Source organism: Balaenoptera ricei, chromosome X, assembly GCF_028023285.1.
Source record: "Balaenoptera ricei isolate mBalRic1 chromosome X, mBalRic1.hap2, whole genome shotgun sequence".
Taxonomy (NCBI): Eukaryota; Metazoa; Chordata; class Mammalia; order Artiodactyla; family Balaenopteridae; genus Balaenoptera; species Balaenoptera ricei.
Window position 1 is genome coordinate 100,307,186 of NC_082660.1, and position 22,761 is coordinate 100,329,946.

A 22,761-nucleotide genomic window follows, 5' to 3' on the forward strand; every position below is an offset into this window, starting at 1 on the left:
AAGAGTATACAGAAGTTCTTTGTATTAATCTTACAACTCTGTAAGTTTGAAATATCAAAGTAAAAAGTAAAAAATTAGTGAAAATTATACCAAAATCCAAATGTTTTTTAAAGTTTGCTCTAGAAAATTATATAATTTATTATTTAATGTTTGTTTGCTTAACTGCCATTAAAAAAGGGTAATTTGAAAAATAAAATGATACACTGAAAACTCAATAATACAAAGAAAATAGGCTCGGACAAGGCTGCCACCTGTAGCTTGTTCTGGTCCTTCAATGGTGAAATTCATTTTTAGAATTGAGTCCAAAACAAAAACAAAACAAAACAAACAACCACACACACACACACACACAAAGCCTGCAAACCCAACCAGATGAAACGGTTCAACAATGCACTCACCTCAATGGGTTTATGGATGGTGGGGCCTCAGCCTAAATGAACTGAACATGTCAATTACAAAGCGGAAGGACTCAAGTGTGCAGACCAAATAAATGCCCAGGCTGCCCTCTGCCCTTCGGAGAAGGTACCGGTGGAAGGTGCTGGGGTAGGCCACACTTCCCAGAAGGAAAGTGTGGGCAGAAATGCATAGAGCAAAGACACAGTAAGAAACAGTGGAGCATCCCCAGGAGGTTCTGTGTGGACAGTAGAACAACTGAAGTAGGCTACTCCTCGTCTTGGAATGTCCACACTGACAAGCTTTGCTGCTCAGAAGAATCACTGAAAGCTGACTGCAAAAGCAATTTTCATCCATCTCACAATCTCTGGGTACCGTTGGTTACACAGACAGTTCAGCAGATCTTCCTTTGGGGAAACCAAATAGCTCAACAGAACAATTCGAAGGTTCTGGTCAGGGTCAGTACCAGAAGCTAAAGAAGTCAATAAAGGAATGGAATGGGCATTAGGAATGATGGAGCAGGTAATGGTCAAGTTAACCAGGAAATTAAAAATCCTGATGTAGAGAAAAGGAAATGAAAATAGGTGTCAGGCAGCGGTGTGCTGTTAAATGTGTAACAACCGACTTCCTGTGGGAGAAAACAACAACCTTGATTTGTAGTGTTTGCTGAATTCTAGGGTGCAAATATTCCCATCATGGCTGAGCTCTAGGTACCAACACGATGTCACCGAACACAGAGTTGGGAAGCGATGTACACAATCAGCTCTCAGGAGCTAGTGCGAACTGGCTGCAGGAAACCACTGGTAGCAACCTGGGTGCCAGTCTTACGTCTGCTGCTACCTAGCTATGTCACCCCAGTAAGTAACTTCGTTCTGGGTCTCAGTTTTCTCATCTGGAAAACATCAATCTCACAAGATTATTGAGAGAATCAAATGAAACGAATTTATCTCCATCTCAGATCTCTTGTAGCTCTTACCCTCTATGGTTCTGTGATGGAGTTGGCCACATTGGTGGCTTTTTGCCTTTCTCCATCTCTCGCCAAGTCTTGTGAGCTGGGAGAAGACAAGAGAATCCTAGAGGAAGCTGCTCTAGGGTGTGGTAATCAGAGCAGAAACCACGTTCACATGGCCTCAGAGATGAGGCTGAAGGCAGTGGCCACTCCAGATTTTTGATACAGAAGAGACTTCTGGGTGGGAATCAGTTTGGAGAGCGGGGGTAGAGAATTGCTACACGTCTATTATTTTAATGGTATATTTATTGGGGATGACTTAGAGGTGTAAAGGGTGCCCAGGGCCAATGCAATGTATATATGCCCTCTCTTCCTACACTGTACCAGAATCTGCCTGGTAATGAAGAATATACAGTGAAACTAGGGCCTGTTCATACTGTGATGTCCTGCGAATCTAAAGGGAGTAACTTAGGGCTAACTTTCTTTATGTCATTTGTTGGAGCCTGGGGCCATAAGTTGCCCTCAATGCCCTCTTTGCTGTGCCCCTGAGCCGTCATTTGGTGACACTATTAGCTCAGAATGGTTATTTGGGCCCTTCATACCTCTTCCTTTTGGTTAAATATAACCAGAATTAAATAAACTGGGGGTCAGAAGAATAAATAAAAGTGACTGGAAGCTTAGCCCCTGCTGGGATACCCAGCGCTTCAAGCTAATGGACCAAACGAAGGGAAATTCTGGCCTGGATGTGCTGCTGAGGCGGATGGAAGAGAAAACCCTCACCAGCCATTCCAAAAAGTCCAAGTGCAAAGGGGTTTAGTAAGGTATAAGAGACATAATACCTTGTGCTTCCGGAGGCTGCCAGGACTGGTGGGCGTAGAGATGGGAGACTGCTTAGACTTGGGGGTAGAGAGCTGGCTGCTGGAGGTTCCGTTTGCTAGCCCAAGGCAAGAGAAAAGGAAGGGATAAAAATCAACAGCATACAAAGGAACACGTTATCCTTCCCCTCCGAAGACACTGAGAACATTCAAACGAGCTATACAGACAACCAAGTGATGTGACGAGTGGAACAAAGGTGAAAAGAAATACATTCCTCAGAAAGGCAAGAACTGAAATGCTCAGTTAATTAGATCCCCATACGGTGCAAGGCGGTAATCCACCCACCCATTCCCCCGTGCGCTTCCAATTACAGGGGTCTGGTTCTTTTCAAACCTTTTTCATATTCATTCCCAAGTCTGACCCTAGCAACATCTCCGGGAGGTAGTCTGGGAACATATTACTTTGTTTCAATTTTATAAGTGAGACAAAATTGAGGCACAAAGAGATTATGCTGCCTTACCTTAAAGGGGAAGAAATATGGGTGATTTGGACCAGGGCACATCCCCTTTGGTGACAGATGATGTGGCAGCTGCAGGACAGCCCCCCGTTGTCTATCTCTCCCCCCTCTCTCTTTTCCTGCTCATCTTTCCTCCCACTCTCTCTTCCTTACCTCATTCTGGGTGCAAAGAACAGAAGGAAAAAAAAAGAGAGAGGGAGCTAATTAGGAAGAAGAATGAAAAAGAAAGTGGAGGAGAAACAGAGTGTGAAACATAAAGAGAGGTGCCTACAGCAAAATGGGCAGAGGAGAGAATCGAGAAAGAGGGAGAGAAGGAGATCAGGAATGGAGAAGACGAGACGGGAGACAAGAGATTCTTGGGGAAGAGAAGAAGGGGGAAGTTTGAAATCGGGAGAAAGGCTTAGAGACAGAAAAAGGATGACGGTAGCCAGAGTCAGGGTGCACCCGCATTTGTCTCTAGTCAGTAAAATGCTGAAAATGAGATGGTTTAGTATTTAACATCTCCATATTCCACTGTGTTTGCAAAATTGTCTTATATTCCCTTGCTGACTAGATTTTTTAAAGATCCAATCATGTAAAGAAATGTGGTGCACTGAAACAGAACAATTAAACAGCTTTCAAAGGGGATTCATGTTCAGACATCTCATCTAAAGTTAATCTCTTTTAAAATCTAAGGACCTACATTGTTCATCAGATATTCTGAAACGTGCTTTAAAAATAAGGGCAAATATCCCAAGGGTGTTGGTGGAGTGGGGGAAGGAGAAGAGAAAGAAGGAGGAAGGGAAGACAGGAGGGGGCGGGGAAGGAAATTGAAAAAGTTAAGCAGGAAGATGGCCTGAGAGTGTTGTTATTAGTCCCACAGGTAAAGCTTAAACTGGTGTATCATGAGTATTTCCTGAGGATATACTTCCTCTGCACCACTTATGGTAATGTCTCCCTAGGTTCTGGAACCTGCATGTCAACTGTAGAGATGAAAGAGACATCAGTGTGGTGGTTGATGAGTTTGTCCAAGTGCAAGTGAGCTGAAAAATGGGCACTTAGGAATCCACCGTCTGGCCTTGCCTGTGTATTCACTCATCTCTAACCCACTCACTGAGACGCCTTTCTCCCTGTCAGGGCTTCCTGGAAGTCATTCATTCAGTTGGCCAGTAGCTACAGAGTACTTTCTCTAAGCGAAGCCAAGTATTAGACATTGAGGTTTCAGAGATGAGTAAGTCACTTCCAGTGGGGTGGCAGGTAAGAATACAGTGGGAATAAGTGCTACGACAGAGCCATACGAGGGGTATTATTGGAGCCCAGTGGAGAGGCTTTGAAATCAGGGGACTAGGAGGCAACACCTGAAAAAAGTCTTGAAAGGTGACTCTGGAATAGACAAATCCATAGAGACAGAAAGTAGATCAATGGTTGCCAGGGGCTGGCCAGCAGGGGGCAAGGAGGAATTAAGCAGGGCAGGATGGAGAGGTCTGCTAATAGGTACAGAGTTTCTTTGAGGGAATAAAGATGCTCTGGCATTAAATAGTGGTGATTGTTGCACAACTCTATGGCTAAACTAAAATCCAGCGAATTGTACATTTTAAATGAGTGAATTGTTTGTTATGTCAATTACATCTCAATAAAGCCATTGAGACGATGAATTGGAGCTAGTTAGGCAGAGAGGGTAGAAAGGGTATTCCAGACTTCAGAATTACACCAGTAGGGGCAAAGACATGGCGGTGTGAAAGAATACAGTATGTTTACAGAAGTGCAAATAGCTCCAAATGGCTCAAGCATAGGATGCCAGCAGTGAATTCTGAGAGATGAGACTGGAGTTGAGGATAAACACCAGACCCCGGGGGCCTTTTGTGAAGTCTGGGTTTGATGTGTGAAAGAAATCTGGGAGTGATACCATCAAATTTGCATTTAAAAACTATGACTCCAGATGCAGTGGGAAGACTGGGGTGAGGTGGGGTGGGTGTGGGATGGTTAAAGGTAGAAGCAAAGAGATTGGTTAGAAGACAATGCATTAGTCCAGGTGAGAGGTGGTGATGGCTTAAATTAAAGCACTCGGGAGGGAGAGAAGGGATCGGGAGAAGATGGAGGCCTAGAGGCCAGGCAAGCTTGGAGCGAGCGTGATGTGCACGTACCATGCAAGCCACTCAAGGAGAAACATGACCTGTGCCAAACAGCACACAGACTGGGGGAGCTAGGCTTTGCCAGGGCACTAGGCTTTCTGGTGAAGAAAAGAGGCACTTTGGAAAAGGCAAGAGTCTGTGAAGCCACAGTGAGGCAAAGGAGTCATTTACTCTGCAGGAAAAGGAAGGAGTTACTGGACCACCTATAGTGCCTGGGGGTCTCCAAACAGGACCTGGCCCCTAGTATTCAAGATGGAGAGCAATCTTGGTGATCAGTGTGAGCTGACATAATGAACGTCTTCCAAAAGACCCCTGACCCCAGCCAGGAAGTCTAACAGATGTAGGCATCCCCAGGTAAGTTCTGGCATCTTGTTCCACATGGTCACTGTATCTTTCGGCAACAACAGATTCTAGTTTCCCAGCATTTGTCAGCCATGCTACAAAAGGATGGCTACTATACTTCCAGTGTGAAAACTGTCTTTTTCACCTACCCTCTTATCTAGCTTCTTATCTGAGAATGAGCCCACTGGTCTTGGCAAAATGTGGAAAATTATTAACCAAAGCTTATCTGTATGGGAGTCAGTCTCCACTTATTGGTCATAGATCTGCACATACAGGTTTCTTTTGCAATTTCTAGTTCTTTTCTCAACATCCTCTGTAACTCTCTCATCTGCAAACTTTACGGGTAATACATAAATACATATTCCATGTATACCTCTCTCTCTATTCTCTGTATGTCTGTATATGTTTATATATGTTCCACTGCCACTCCCCCAATCAATCAATCCCCAGATCAATCTTAAGCTGCTTATAAGTAAAGGATTTAATTTTGTCATCAACATTCAATAAGCATTTGGAAAATCAGTTTTTAACCATTTAACTACAATTAATTTAATTGTTGAAAAAAACGCAGACACTTTCCCAGACTTCCCTGATGGAGTCAAACGCAAAGATGGACATAGAGAAATGAGAAAATATAGACACGTACAGGCAAATGTCAATTCCTTACAAGCTGAAGGAGCAGACTACATAAAAATATATTCTCATACGCATTTCTTCTAGGGGTTCTGTGGGAAAAAAAATCTGGGAGGGTGCCATTTCATTTGAATTCTGAAGCCAATTCGTATAAATGTCACGTAAAAGAAGTAGCAGGGAAAGATGAAAATAGGGTCTGACGAACTGTGCATAGTCTTGGATTGGCAAATCCACATGGAAAGCTGTCACAGTTCATTTTGAGAGTGACTGGAAATAACACCGGTTTGGTAGCCCTCATTTTCCTTTATTCTGCTTTACTAAACATCTTTAGCTCCTGTCTCCGATGTTCCAGTTCTCAGCTGCAATTTGAGAATGTATGGGGGGAGTGTTTGCCCTCTTTTACTTGTCTCTCTCATTTCCCTCCTCAGAACCACAGCACTGCCTCACTGTCGTCACCTTTTATTTATTCAAAGTCCAAATCCTTTTATTTCTTTCTTCTCATCGTGCAGTTCATTTTTTCCCCTCTACAGCAAGGTACATCAGGAACTTTTCAATCTCCTAGGCTGTCTTTTATCAATAAAAACCAGGATAATAATGCTTATTGTGCGTCTGTGATAAGCCAGGCACTCTTTTCTCTCTTTCCATTCTCTCTCTCTCTCTCTCTCTCTCTCTCTCTCTCTCTCTCTCACACACACACACACACACACACACACACACACACACACACACACAGAGCCTCATCTAGTCGTATTCTAATTTCTGTTGGGGAAATAGAGGCTCGCTCCAGTTAGGGGTAGCAAAGTCAGGATTTGAACACAGGTCTCTCTGATTCCAAAGCCTATGTGTGTTTTGGTTTGTTTTCAGTTTTTGCTACATTGCTCTTCCTTTTTTATGTGATTTGCTTCTGGGACTCCTACTTATGACAACTTTCTGATGGCGGGTAGGAAGGAAGGAGAAGAGTTGTGGCAGAGAAAAAAAAGAAAGAAATAGGAGCAGGTAGAAGCAGACACCAGAGCTTATGCTCGTCTTCTAGACTTTTATCCTACTTGATCTAGTTTAGATTAGAAAGTGATTAGCAAGAGCTATCTTCCATTCACCCTACCAACTGGGTTTCATAGAAAATGTCATGAAACAATAGCAGACAGAGCAGCCAGACAGACGTGTAACTACCCTCATGCCACATGCCTCTGGGAAGATGGTACCTGTGCCCTGTCACTCCCCTCAGGTATGCAGCACGATTGCCAAGCTTGGCCTGGCACAGTCTTGGCTAACTAGCTTCTCTGAATGATTATACCTGCCCATTCCCCAGCGCTTGTTTTTAAATCCTTGGCTCCATCAGAATGGAACAGGACAAGCCCAAACAAGAGATGGCGGGTAAGGTAACTAGGCTGAATTAACTAGATTTGCAGGGATTTAAATGTGTAGGGGAATACGGGTTCCTAGGAGTGAGGAACAAGGTGGACGGAGTCAGTTCCCAAAGAACAAGGAGAAAGTTCAGTTCCTTGCATGGGCGGCCAAGGACAGAGTATGGTCACCAGCCTGACAAGTTGATGCTGAGCTCTTAAGACTATGGATTCCCTTGTCTGGAGGCTGGACTGATCCCTGGAAATCAGGATGCAACTGTGTGTAAGGTGGATGTAAGTAGCCCCAGGTACAGTGATTAAAGAATTGTCTGGGCAATGAGTTAGATAAGTCATTATACTTTCTGGGTTCAAGTTTGCATGGCACAGGAAGAAAAGGGCCAGTTTGACATATGTTTTCACCCAACCTTTGACTGGAGAGCAAACTGATTTAATACTCATTCACTTAGCTCTGGTTTTTCCCTCCCATTCTAATCCCAACACTTAAGCTCAACTCAAAATCAAGTCTACTGGTTTTGGTTTGATGTCTATTTTGAAATACTGCTCACTGAAAATAAATAACTCAGTCTACAAAAAAAAAAGCCATGACAATAATTTCAGAGCCACCTTAATAATTGCAGATGTATTTCTACAATTGTTTTCAAAGCATTTTGCAATATATGAATTCACATGATTCTCCTGATAACCCCAAGAGATGGTAGCCAGGAATTAATGGTCTCCTTTTAATCACAAGGATATAGAGGCTCAGCGAGTGTAGGACTTCCTTAAAGGGTATAAACTGCTTCTTCTCAATGGATGGTGGACTTGAGGATTTGCTCACAGATTCATTTCAAAATTCCCTCAAAGTTAGCATATCACATACCACCATGACCTTTTAGTGACTGGTTCCCTGTCTTGTCTTTTCTAATTCCCTAATGCCTTGCAGAGGGAGATCTCAATATACGATTCAGCCACTTCCTCATTTTTTTCTCATATTGAGATGCTCTAAGTGTTCCTTCATTCCAGTCCAAAGACACCCTGGTTTCTCCCTACTTATACAGGGAGGTTTTCTGGAAGGCCATCCAAGTAGAACCAAAGTGGTTTCAACTTACTTCAGAACAAGGCCAAGAGACAGGGCCTGTGGTTTTCACACATTCATTCCAAAGAGCCCTTGGGCGGGGTGTATGGATTGGTTTGGCTAATTGTTTCTGCTCAGTGGAAATCCTTTGTCCCTCTCCCCAGAACCATCCAGTAGGGAAGCAAGAACAAAGGGGCCCAAAAACAATTCTTCACTGATTTGATCATAGGGCCAGTTCTCAGACCAAATTCAATCATAAGTTGTGAGATACCGTAAGTTCAGAAGTTGGAATTTGAACTTTAAATCTATTCCCTTCAGAGTCTTGAACAGCATGCAGTGGTGAATCTTTTAAATAAAGGAGAGAAGAGATTTCCCTGTTGCAAAACAAATATGTGATGCTGGAGAGGGTGTGGAGAAAAGGGAACCCTCCTACACTGTTGGTGGGAATGTAAATTGATACAGCCACTATGGAGAACAGCATGGAGGTTCCTTAAAAAACTAAAAATATCACTGATGAACATAGATGCAAAAATCCTCAACAAAATACTAGCAAACAGAATTCAACAGCACATTAAAAGCATCATACACCATGATCAAGTGAGGTTTATCCCAGAAATGCAAGGATTCTGCAATATATGCAAATCAATCAATGTGATACCCCATATTAACAAACTGAAGGAGAAAAACCAGATGATCATCTCAGTAGATGCAGAAAAGCTTTCGACAAAATTCAACACCCATTTATGATAAAAACCCTCCAGAAAGTGGGCATAGAGGGAACTTACCTCAACATAATAAAAGCCATATATGACAAACCCACAGCCAACATCATCCTCAATGGTGAAAAACTGAAACCATTTCCACTAAGATCAGGAAGAAGACAAGGTTGCCCACTCTTACCACTATTATTCAACATAGTTTTGGAAGTTTTAGCCACAGCAAGTAGAGACGAAAAAGAAATAAAAGGAATCCAAATCAGAAAAGAAGACGTAAAACTGGCACTGTTTGTAGATGACATGATACTATACACAGAGAATCCTAAAGATGCTACCAGAAAACTACTAGAGCTAATCAATGAATTTGGTAAAGTAGCAGAACACAAAATTAATGCACAGAAATCTCTTGCATTCTTATACACTAATGATGAAAAGTCTGAAAGACAAATTAAGGAAACACTCCCATTTGCCATGGCAACAAAAAGAATAAAATACCTAGGAATAAACCTACCTAGGGAGACAAAAGACCTGTATGCAGAAAACTATAAGACACTGATGAAAGAAATTAAAGATGATACAAACAGATTCAGAGATATACCATGTTCTTGGATTAGAAGAATCAACATTGTGAAAATGACTATACTACCCAAAGCAATCTACAGATTCAGTGCAATCCCTATCAAACTACCAATGGCATTTTTCACAGAACTAGAACAAAAAATTTCACAATTTGTATGGAAACACAAGAGACCCCAAAGAGCCAAAGCAATCTTGAGAAAGAAAAACAGAGCTGGAGGAATCAGGCTCCCTGACTTCAGACTACTACAAAGCTACAGTAATCAAGACAGCATGGTACTGGCACAAAAACAGAAATATAGATCAATGGAACAGGACAGAAAGCCCAGAGATAAACCCACGCACATATGGTCACCTTATCTTTGATAAAGGAGGAAAGAATATACAATGGAGAAAAGACAGCCTCTTCAATAAGTGGTGCTGGAAAACTGGGCAGCTACATGTAAAAGAATGAAATTAGAACACTTCCTAACACCATACACAAAAATAAACTCAAAATGGATTAAAGACCTAAATGTAAGGCCAGACACTATAAAACTCTTAGAGGAAAACATAGGCACAACACTCTATGACATAAATCACAGCAAGATCCTTTTTGACCCACCTCCTAGAGAAATGGAAATAAAAACAAAAATAAACACATGGGACCTAATGAAACTTAAAAAGCTTTTGCACAGCAAAGGAAACCATGAACAAGACGAAAAGACAACCTTCAAAATGGGAGAAAATATTTGCAAACAAAGCCACTGACAAAGGTTTAATCTCCAAAATATAAAAGCAGCTCATGCAGCTCAATATCAAGAAAACAAACAACCCAATCCAAAAATGGGCAGAAGACCTAAATAGACATTTCTCCAAAAAAGATATACAGATTGCCAACAAACACGTGAAAGGATGCTCAACATCACTAATTAGAGAAACGCAAATCAAAACTACAATGAGGTATCACCTCATACCAGTCAGAATGGCCATCATCCAAAAATCTACAAACAATAAATGCTGGAGAGGGTGTGGAGAAAAGGGAACCCTCTTGCACTGTTGGTGGGAATGTAAATTGATACAGCCACTATGGAGAACAGTATGGAGGTTCCTTTAAAAACTAGAAATAGAACTACCATACGACCCAGCAATCCCACTACTGGGCCTATACCCTGAGAAAACCATAATTCAATTCACAGTGTTCACTGCAGCTCTATTTACAATAGCCAGGACATGGCAGCAACCTAAGTGTCCATCAACAGATGAATGGATAAAGAAGATGTGGCACATATATACAATGGAATATTACTCAGCCATAAAAAGTAACAAAATTGAGTTATTTGTAGTGAGCTGGATGGACCTAGAGTCTGTCATACAGAGTGAAGTAAGTCAGAAAGAGAAAAACAAATACCGTATGCTAACACATATATATGGAATCTAAAGAAAAAAAAATGGTTCTGAAGAACCTAGGGGCAGGGCTTCCCTGGTGGCGCAGTGGTTGAGAATCCGCCTGCCAATGCAGGGGACACGGGTTCGAGCCCTGGTCCAGGAAGATCCCACATGCCGCAGAGCAACTAATCCCGTGAGCCACAACTACTGAGCCTGCGCTCTGGAGCCATTGAGGCACAACTGCTGAGGCCCGCGTGCCTGGAGCCCATGCTCTGCAGCGGGAGAAGCCACCGCAGTGGGAGGCCCGCGCACCGCGGCGAGGAGTGACCCCTGCTCGCTGCAACTAGAGAGAAGCCCACATGCAGCAACGAAGACCCAACGCAGCCAAAAATAGAAATAAATCAATCAATAAATTTATTTAAAAAAAAAGAACCTAGGGGCAGGACAGGAATACAGATGCAGACGTAGAGAATGGACTTGAGGATATGGGGAGGGGGGAGGGTAAGCTGGGACGAAGTGAGAGCGTGGCATGGACATATATACACTACCAAACGTAAAATAGATAGCTAGTGGGAAGCAGCCGCATGGCACAGGGAGATCAGCTCGGTGCTTTGTGACCACCTAGGGGGGTGGGATAGGGAGGGTGGAGGGAAATGCAAGAGGGAGGGGATATGGGGATATATGTATATGCATAGCTGATTCCCTTTGTTATACAGCAGCAACTAACACACCATTGTAAAGCAATTATACTCCAATAAAGATGTTAAAAAAAACAAAACAAACAAACAAAAGAACAAATATGTGTACTCAGTTGTATAATATTTTGGCACAGGTCAGTTTCCCTCAAGAAGAGGGCGTCTGTAAGACGGCTGCTGGATGTGCCAAGATTATTTTCTCAGGCTTGACAATGCTGACAACGTTTATTTGCAGTCGAAGGGGGTTCTGCTGGGGACATGTTTCTGGTGGAGCACGCCTGTTGCCAACGCTCACTCCCAATTTTATGGGGCAGGAACTAGAAGAAACTACACTGCTCTTATTTGTGGAAAGAACATATGCTTTGGAATCAGTCAGGGTTTTAAACCCTGGCTTAGCCATTTCCTAGATGTGTGACCTTGGGTGTAACCTACCCTCTGTGAGTCTGTTTCCTCAACTGTAACATTTGAATAAAAAGAGTGCATATGTCAATCGTTGTTGCTCTGAGGAGTACATGAGAGACTACATATAAAATACTTAGCCAGGTGCCTTAGCAGATAGGGAGGGCTCAGTAATGACATCTTCTATTGCTATTACTACTGCCATTATTAGAAATGGAAGGAATTGAAGCACCAAGTTAGGAAATCCCCTTCCACAGGGGGTGATTTATCAACCTATGCCAGCTGAACACTAATTCTTTAGCTAGCAGGTCAGGCATTAGAGGACTGAAGTTTTCCCGAGCGAAGCCCATAATTCTGGTTTTTGCATGTTATTGCTGTGCTCCCCAGAACAGTCTTCAGCTGTCGGCTCTTCTCTCTTTTTACTCGCTCAGCCTTACCATGGGGGCGGGGGTGATCAGTGAACTCAATGTGGAAGCACTGAAGGTATTGGAGCAGGAAAGTTACACAATGGCCATGTTTTAGGATGAGAAATGTAGTGGCACCACAGCAGATGTGTAAGTGGACGGAGATTTGAAGCGGAGATACTATGTAGGCGTGTGCTGAGTAATCCAGGCATCAGGTGATGAGGGAAAGGAAGGGACTTCTGTGTGGGAAAGGTGAGGATGTTTCAAAGGTTCAACAGGAACAGAATATGGTGGGCATGAAGGATTAAAGAGTGGGAAGAGTCAAAGATAACGCCAAGGTGTTGGGCCTGGGGAATAGAAGAGAATTGATTCTGCTGTCAGGGAGTTGGGGAGAGGAAATGTTTTTGACTTTTAGACACTTTGCATTTGGCACATATAAGCAGAATTGTCTGGTAAGCATTCATGGCACTGACATGCAGAAGGAAGGTTGGGGCTGGAGATGTAGATTTAATGGTCGCCTCTCTGTACCCCAATATGCTATATTCATCACCACCTCTGCTCTTTTGTCCATGCTTTCTCTGCTGCCAGAAATATCCATTTCCTTATCAATTGAAATCTAATTCTCCTTCAAGCCCCAGTTCTTCCAGGAAGCCTTCCCTTAGCACCCTAGCCCCCAATGAACTCTCTTTCCCACAAACTCCAGTACTTCCAATAGCACTTACTGCCTGTATCTCTCATGCACTTGGCATTTAAACAAACCATTATCATTAAGTCTTATTTAGCATCTCACTGCAATGGTTACATTGTGGACTGTGGAGCCAGATTGCCTGGATTCAAATCCCAGCTCTACCACTTACTAGCTGTGTGATCTTGGACAGGTCACATCGTTCATATGCCCTAGTTTCTTCATTTGCAAATGGGGATAATAGCACCTACCTCGTAAAGTTGTTGTAAGGATTAAACTAGTTAATACACGTAAAGTGATTAGAATGGTTGCTTGGCACATATGAACTATGTAAGTATTTGTAAATAAAAATTTTTGTTAAATTTATATGCATACTGGTTCCCCAAATACATCATAAGCTTCTTAGTGACAGGTAATTCATCTTATCATTTCTTTTCCTCATAGCACCTAGCATTACTAGTTACTCCACCAAAAATTTGCGGAATCAGTTGTATTTAAACACAAGTCCCGGGACTTCCCTGGTGGCGCAGTGGTTGAGAATCCGCCTGCCAATGCAGGGGACATGGGTTCGAGCCCTGGTCTGGGAAGATCCCACATGCCGCGGAGCAACTAAGCCCGTGCGCCACAACTACTGAACCTGCGCTATAGAGCCTGCGAGCCACAACTACTGAGCCCGCGTGCCACAACTACTGAAGCCCGTGTGCCCTAGAGAAGCCACCACAATGAGAAGCCCGCGCTCTACAACGAAGAGTAGCCCCTGCTCGCCACAACTAGAGAAAAGCCCATGCGCAGCAATGAAGACCCAACGCAGCCAAAAAACACACAAGTCCCCGGCTGCAGCAGGTTGCTAGGACTGCTACTGCAGGGAGATGGCTTAGCACGGCCGCATCCCATGCTGTGTGGAGTGCTTGGGGACAGGGACAGGGACGGGGGGTGGCATTTGACTGCTTGCTCCAACCATTTACTAAACGGCTCTCCAATGGCAATGGAAAAGTTGCCTTATATATAGGACAGTTCTTCCACTTAAACTAGACGTAAGCTGTGGTTTTAGAAAGAATCAGAATGGGGGAGGAGGCAAGGGAAGTTTTTCTCTTCCCATAGCTTCGCCAAGGGCACCACTTCCCCTTGGACTGACAGTAGGGGAGCTGATGGAGTGTCTAGGACTGGGCACTGGAAACAAAGGCGCTTAATTACTCATGGCTTGCTCTATGCTGCACAAAGAGAACGACACAGATACCACCCCCCTCTCCCAGACTCTCCACATCCCTTGCCTGGAGGTGGGGGAAGGTGGAAGGAAGCAGAGAAGCAAGGACCATGCAACAGAGATCGTTTCTTCACCACTCTGGAGCTTCTACACCCTGATTTAAGGGCAATGCAAGGACCGCCTACCTGGGAGTCAGGAGAGCTGGGCTCTCGTTCTTGAGTACTAAATAGATATCGGGAAGACTGAAAGATTTACTGAACCTCTTTAGATCTTAGTTCTCCAATCTAAAAAAAACTGGATAATTTTCCTTTCCCAATTTAAGCCATGGTGCTATTATGAGTGACAACTGAGATGATAGGTTTGGAAATATTTTGCAAAGTGTAGAGCATTTACTTCATGTAAAAGATCATTATCTGGAACTTCTCTCAGTTGCAGAAGAAGGGTATTATGCTGTCTACTAGTCACATATGGCTAGTGAGCATTTGAAGCGTGGCTAGTCAGAATTGAGGTGTGCTGTAAGTGTAAAATACAATCCCATTTCAACAAATGTAAAATATCTCAACAATTTCTTACATTGGTTACATGATGAAATGATAAGATTTCAGATATATTCAGTAAAATAAAATACATTATCAAAACTAATTTCACCTGTTTCTTTGAGCTTAACTGTGGCTGCTAGAAGCTTTAAAATTACATACAAGGCTTGCATTTGTGGCTTGCACTCTATTTTTATTAGACCGAGCTGGTACATCCGGACAGTCACATTCAGGAAGGTCAGAATATCCAGGTCCCTCCATCTTAGGCAACCCAAAGCAGCGTCTTTGGTTCAGAAGAGGACTCCCGGATACTATTCTCTCATGGGCACCCTCACCTGGCTGTTTTGTGGCCCTTGACCTCCCCTTTCAAAAGCTGTGTATTTTGGTAGAGAAGACATTCATTCTTGGGAGTTTGGGAACAGGGAAGATTTGACTTTCAGGAATAGGTGCACATAGGTTGGGGGAAGGAGGGTGGAGAACATCGGGTTGCTACAACAATGACATATTATAGCAAACTAATTATCACATTACAATCCTCTCAGGTGGGAACTAGCTTCCTTGGAGGCTCCTTTAAAAAAAAAAAAAGGGCTTCCCTGGTGGCGCAGTGGTTGAGAGTCTGCCTGCCGATGCGGGGGGCACGGGTTCGAGCCCTGGTCTGGGAGGATCCCACATGCCGCGGAGCAACTGGGCCCGTGAGCCACAACTGCTGAGCCTGAGCGTCTGGAGCCTCTGCTCCGCAACAAGAGAGGCCGCGATAGTGACAGGCCCGCGCACCGCGATGAAGAGTGGCCCCCACTCGCCGCAACTGGAGAAAGCCCTCACACAGAAACGAAGACCCAACACAGCCAAAAATAAACATAATAAATAAATAATAAATAAAAATTTAAAAAAAAATAAAATAAAAAAAAATTAAAAAAAAAAGAAAGAAAAGGAAAAGATTCCTTCCCAGCAACTAGCTGACTTTGTCCTTTTAATTCAATTCAATTCAATTGGGGGGGTAGCTGCATAAAGAGAAAAATTAACACATTAATGGCTAAAATGGAAATAGAGAGAGACACAGAAATGTCTTCCTTTAGTTCTGAAGCCAGGCTTACCCTTGCCCATCAAATGGCAAGTCGTAGGTTAATCAAAAGGGAGCACTGCACAAACTTCCTTCAAACATTCCATAGGAGTCTTCTGGGCTCAGGTTTCATCTGTTTACCACACAATCCCTTGCCCTACTTTAAAGACAAACTTGGCTAATGGGACTTGGATTCTCAGAGTCCGTCAGCTCTGCCCAGTGAGAATAAGAGCTCCTTATAGCAATATCGTATAGACAATCAAATCCTTCCTTAACTCAAGTTTAGGGCTTAGCAACAGACATTCCCTTTGGGGGCAAACTCAATACTGGCAGGAGTAGGGACTGAACTTGAAGGGAATAAAGTAGAAGGACTTTGATTTATTCATGGGCAGAATGGGAAAGAGACAACTTAAGGACTAAGGAACAAACAATCAAATTATGACGCAAATTACAGACCAAATAGCATCAATTTCCTAAACCTCAAGTCAAACTGAACCCAGATATTAACTGAACCATGAACTGGACCAAATATATATATTTATATATATACATATATTATATATATATATAATATATATATATTTGAAAAGCTAGCAAACTTGTTCAAACCAGAATCAAACCTATATATTTTCTAATGAACTAGAACATCAAAACATTCCTTTAACTGAACCTGAACTGAGCCAATGTTTCATTTGGTTTGAATCCCGGCTAAAGAGGAACATTTTTGGCTTTCGTTTGCCATCAAAGGAAGGTAGTTAAAATTCCCTGGAAATGGCCTATCTTCCACAACCTTTAGTCATTCAGGTTGAATGAAGAAATGTGGATCCATCCACAAGTCTCAGACCTAAGACAGACTGACACAGAATGGAAACAGGGTGGTACTACCATGTACTACAAAAGAACAGAGAATTTCAGCCCCACACAATGCCATTATTCTTTGGTTAAATGTATATTAATCTGTATATGTCCCTTGCTAACAGCTCAGAAAACCTTGATACTTTATGAAACAATTCTTTCTTTATGTTTGTAAGGAGAAATTTATGCTAATGCAAAACTATGCATTGTCTATAGCTCACCCTTCTTGTTACCTGATTCTGATTCTGTGGAAGCTATTTTACAACCCTGGAAATCACTGATAACAATGGAAAATGACTTTTGTCTAGACATGCAAATTCTGTCTTATCCAAAATGGAAACCAAGTCTTAGACGAGGTAAGAAACTTGTCCCAAGTCACAAAGCTGGGAAGTGGTATACTTGGGTTTTCCTAGAGAGATGTCTCTCCCTCCTCTTCCATATCCTATCCCCCTACACCTCCCAGCTTGAGATGGTCCTGAGTGAGGAGGGGGTGGAAAAGGGAAAATGGGTATGTCAAATCTAAACCTTACCTAAAGTCCTGTTTGCCTGAGATCAGCTTTGCCCTTGTGCAATGTTCACTGAGTGGATGTCCTAGACTTGGCCCTAAACTCCCATGGCATGGGCAAGGTTGTGTTATGTGAATCCTTTTACCCTTTGGGGCAGAAATCATGTGGAGGCTCTAAATACATCATCTAAGATAAGCTCAGATGTTCTGGAAATTGCCATGAAGGTTGGCTAGACTAGAGTTTGACTTCATTTATGTTCATGAACTATCTGAAATGAAGATTTAAATTCTCTCTACTGAGGATACCACTTTAGATTTTTTACTGGTAGGAAACTGGGGCTGCTTGTAAGTCTGATATCTGCCAAGTAAGGTCCCATTTTCCTGCCTCAAATTGGTTACTTTGTTTATCTTGTGTGTGTGAATACATCCTCATTCCTTCTTTTAGCAAGGGAGTTCTGAAGGAATAAGAGTAGATCTTGCCTGCCTAAGCCTAGGTTGGGATCTATTATAACTCCTTTCAATTTGACACATATTCATTGAGTCCTAATGCATTCCTTCTCTGTCTCCAACATCTTAGAATCAGTGAAGTGCATACATTTTAGAAGGGAAATTCTGCATGTAGTATGCTGGAGATCAATTATTTGACACATGTTTAAACTGTGTTTAATTACAGGTGGTTGGGTTCATGTGTGCTGGGTAATCCAATTGGATACAGCCTGCAAAGAGAATCGATTTACTTCAAACTGCTGCCACTCCAGCATTTCTAACTAATGGGTTATGTGATGGTTTAAAAATAGGTCCCCTCCCCTTGAATGTGGGCTGGCCTTAGTGACTGCTTCTAATGAATAGACTAAAACAGAAGTGACAGTGTGTAGCTTTGGAGAGTAGATCATAAAAGGCACCACATCTTCTTCCTTATTCACCCTCTTGAATTGCCGTCTGGGGGGAAGATCCTGCCAATGGCCATCTTGGAAGTGGATCCTACAGTCCCAGTTGAGCCTTCAGATGACTGCAGCCCCTACTAATACCTTGACCTCAACTACATGAGAGATCCTGAGCTGGACACAACCACCTAGCTAAGCCACCCCAGAATTCCTGACCCACAGAAACTGTGAGATAAAAAAGGTTTGTTGTTTTAAGCTACTATGTTTCAGAGTAATTTGTTTTATAGCAAGAGATAAGTAATACAGGTTAGAAATCCCAGAAATAGCCAGTGATACTTCTGAAAAAATGATCAGCTAAGTGGTTATTGCCAGACTTTAGGAACCTTGATCAACTGTTTAAAGTCCATTTTTTTGGCAAGGCCCTGCTTAGAACCTGTACAAACAATTTCATTCTCAATCCAAGTGTTAAAATCTAGGTCTTTGTAGTTCGAGCAATATGAATTTGCTTAGATAGATTCATGTGCTGCTCTGTACGTTTAATCAAAATATCACCAAACACATGCATTTTTTATTCCTTCCGCAAATATTACCTACATGCTTATTAGATCTCTAGTACCATGCTGGGTGAAATAGGTGCTCTTATGCATCTATTCATTCACAAGCATTATCTGAGCATCTACTAGGACCCAGGTACTGTGCTCAGCACTGAGGATACAGAAATGAACATGACACCTTGCCCTTGAGGGAACCAGCATTTAGTTGAGGAAGTAAATACATACAAGTAAATACATACTTTACAACACAGTTGTGGTGAATATTACCCCAGAGATATGAATAACGTGCTATGATGTTGCAGAGAATGGAACAACTATTTCTATTTGAGGTGTTGAAGGATGAATAGGAGTTTTCAAGCAAAGAAGAGTGGCAGGTTTGAGGGATGGCATTCCAGGTGCGGGAGAACAGGGTATGCAAAGACATGGAAGTATGAAAAGCCTGAGCTGCCTCTTCACAGTTGAGTTCCTTCTGCTTGAGAATAAAGAGATGGCCGGTGATAGGCATGGTAGTGTGAGGCCAGCAGGACTGGCTTTTTTTCCAGGCCACGGGCATTTCAAAGCCAATAGGCTGCTCAAGCTGCCTCAAATTGAAGAAGCGATAAAGAGTGCTTTTGCTCTCTGCCCCAAGGCTCTCAGGCTAGAAGAATTCTCATGGTGAACCCTGAGCTTTGGGAGGACAAATGTGTAAATCTTCTGGAGCATATCATTTCTTTACCATGAAGGACTCAAATTGTCTGTGCATGAGTCTACTAAGCTTCTAAACTTGGCCTTCTGTGCCCTTTTGCCTTTTAGATCAGTGCCACTCAAGCTATGGGTGCAAGACCTCGTACCAGAACGTAAACCAGCACACTGCTGCCTTTATCAGTGAAATCATGCTATGAAGTAAATGGTTTGCTCAGTGGCATGACTTACATTTGCCACAAGCTCCTAATCTCATCACACACTGATAAATAGTTCATGGGTCAGCAGTGATCCCTAGACCACATTTTTTAGATTGTTGACTATCCACTAAATAAAATCCTATATGACAAATGTCTTTATTTCCTTTCAGAGCCTGGCCTATATGTCCCTTTTCTCCTGTGAGAATGATGCAGTTTATTTTGTTTCTCTTTTGGTTTTGACTTCTAAAAAATTCAAAGTCAAGTTTGAAGCTCAAGGGCATCCACCATGTTGACACTTTGAGGGAGGCGGCTTATTTTTTTACCTTTTGTTTTTGATTCAGATTTTCTATCTCAAATTTATGTTTGACTTGATTATTTCATTGACTATGCATTGGCTGGATGATGTTGAGAAAGATGGCAATGAACACAACCATGACAAATAGCATGACAGCAGGCACGGCAAGTGGGCCAGATTTCTGGTCTGCATCCATTTGAGTAGAATCGGTGTCGTAGCTGTGTCTCCATGACCCCAAACAAGTTGAACTGGTTAGTCTCTGAATTGATAGAATTGGTCTCATGGAGACACAAATGGTGTTCATGAGGAACTCATTCCTCTGCATGCAGAGGGTACTGGCCTCTGTAAATGAAGTCAGCGTGCACAGTTAGGAGAAGAGCACTCACCGTCTTGGTCGTTACCTGAGTCAGCTGGAGACTTGCTCCGGCGCATGGGGCCAGGGCTCTTGGCTGAACTCTTCTGAGGTGTTGGGGATGCCTTCGGGCCAGCTGTGGCTGATGGGTTTCCCTTCATGACTCGGCATTCTGGTGGAAAAGGACACAGCCAGCTTAGGAGAGCCGGGGAGAACCAAGACTCAGCATCTTACCAACCTCTGGAAACTGCAGTAAGCACCACATACCAAAGCACCTTCGGACTCAGGACTACAAGGTGGTTCTCATTGTTTGAAGGAACGATGGCTCTGGAGAGGGAGGCATGGGAGAAACTTTCAAAAGTCACCTGGGCTAAGCCAGGTGTTTAAATTCCTGAATCATGGAAACAAGGGAAGGAGTAGAAAAGCAGTTCGGGCAGGTCATTCAATAGTCAAGTCAATCATTTTTGGATAACCCAGTCATGTCTCAGAATAGCACCTGTTGACATAATTAATTAATTTCCTTGGAGAAGAGATTGACAGCTCAGAGGTTGCAGCCACGCAGATGAAACATTCATGAGTAAGTTAAAGGGGGGGGGGGAGGGAGCTATTCTTTATTATTCATCGCATGCCATGTATTGTAATAGGCGTATTAAGGATGTCATGCCATCTTATAAAGAAGCACTACTACCACCACCACCATCTTGCATTTATAGAGTTCTTTTCGATTTTCAATGCATGTTATCATAATCTGCTATGCTGGTTTAATGAATAAATGGACCAGCAGTGACTATGCCACTCAGAACTTACAGAAAGCCCCTGGGTGTGTAGGAGAGTCTGCCAAATGTTCCTGCAACTTCCCCAACCCCAATCTGACACGTTCAGAGCACCTTTTCTATGCAGGTCACTCAGCATCCCTACAATGGTAATTTGGGGGCACTGATTGTACTAATATATTAGGAGGATTATTATACTCATTTTGTGGATGAGAATACAAAGAGCTTCAGCCTCTTGCTTAGGGTCACAAAGGAAGAAAACAGCAGAATAAAGATGATCAGTCAGGTCTCCTGAGTCCCAGTCTAGAGTTCTTTCCACGATACTTTCCCCAACCTCATGTGATCATGCTCAAAGTGGAACCAAACAGCTAGGCACAGGGTTGTCTCTTCATTGGACACCTCCTTGTCACCTTCTACTTACAGATACATTGAAAATATCAGTCACTCAGAAAGATTAGATCTTTTCCGGTAAATTAAGTTTTTCAGGAAACTGAGGTAAGCAGAAAGCTCATTTTTGTTTGTTTTACTTCTTGTTTTGATGGATAAACTTTAGTGATCACTGTCCAGAGCTGAAGATGTAGAAGATACAACAAACTGGACACAGCCTGAGATTTGTTTCGCTATTTTATGGTCATTTGCCTCTTCTCAAAGTGAACACAGCAGAAATGCCACCTCTTTCAGGGTCCTTGTCACTTGAGTTGTTTGCAGACTCTATATTAGTACAACTTGATTTGTTTTTTCCCCACACTTTATTCGTCGTTATTGGGAAATATGTTTTGACTGTGTCTTTCCATTGGGATCATACCCTAGTCCTGTGGCTGTGTGAGCTAATTCACCGTGAACTTACACGTGGAGCTTGGACTCAAGCAAAGGGAGATGGGCAGATGCTCACCTCCTTCCTGAACTTAACAATCTTCTGGAATCTTGAGCCACAAATCAGGGGGAATGGGGCAACAAGCCAGAAGGTGGGAAGAGGGAAAATGTTTGACACTAACAACACAATGGAAAATATTTCTAAAATGGAGCCATCAACATGGGCCAAAGAGCTGGAGGATGTTGACCAGAAAAAAAAAAAAACATATGCATACAATATTCAAGTTCTGAATCCAAATGTTCCTTCCCGTGGTCTGATTGAGCCTGTCAGCCCATGTGACATAATATATGGTTCAAGAAATATGGCCACTATTGGGGCAGGTAGTGAGTCTTATTGAGTCTGGAGGCCAAACATCTGAGATATGCAATCAACTTTCACTCAGAGACTCATGTATCCAACTATACAAGAGAAAGGGACCATGCATGGATGTTTTCCAGGCCATATAAGCCCATGGAAATCCTAAGGGATAGAAGGAGCGAGAACAATGGAACAATAAAATTCAGTGGTTGTCCTTACCATTTTCATCCAGAGAAAAGTCATCCTGAGCATAACGAAATTTTTCAGGACCGCAGGCAATAAACACATCGTCATCACCAAAGAAATCATGGAGACAGGTTACCTACAGAGAAAGTGGAAACATTGAATTGATATTTGATGGTCTTGTGACAATGAACTTCATGCCATGTTTGCACGGGAAAAAAGTTTCACATCTGGGCCATCATTTTAGCCCTCAGGGATCTCCTCTTTCTCAAAATACCAGGCTCAGAGTCTGCACCACAGCCCCTCGTGAGTAAAGATATACTGAGTGCCATTTTCTTTCCATGTTGCATGTGTGGTATCTTGTTTCCATTTCACCAAGAGTAACTTCAAGTCCATGTCCAAATGGAATGTTCCCCTCTGAATAAAAGTCAGCAAGTAGATGACCCTACAAATGTCACCTTTCCTCAGATCCTCAAAGACAAGAGT

At 42.7% G+C, this 22,761-nt stretch overlaps 1 protein-coding gene across 1 annotated transcript in view; it reads right to left on the minus strand.

The window, feature by feature from the left end:
• Positions 1-661: 661 nt before the first annotated feature.
• Positions 662-22,761, minus strand: part of DCX (doublecortin) — a 102,874-nt gene continuing 80,774 nt past the window's right edge. The window contains exons 3-6 of the mRNA XM_059910456.1: positions 22,312-22,414; positions 20,183-20,320; positions 2,182-2,276; positions 662-727 (exon numbers count right to left, since the gene is read on the minus strand). Of these exons, the coding sequence (XP_059766439.1) occupies positions 662-727; positions 2,182-2,276; positions 20,183-20,320; positions 22,312-22,414 (402 nt within the window). The remainder of the gene's footprint in view (positions 728-2,181; positions 2,277-20,182; positions 20,321-22,311; positions 22,415-22,761) is intronic.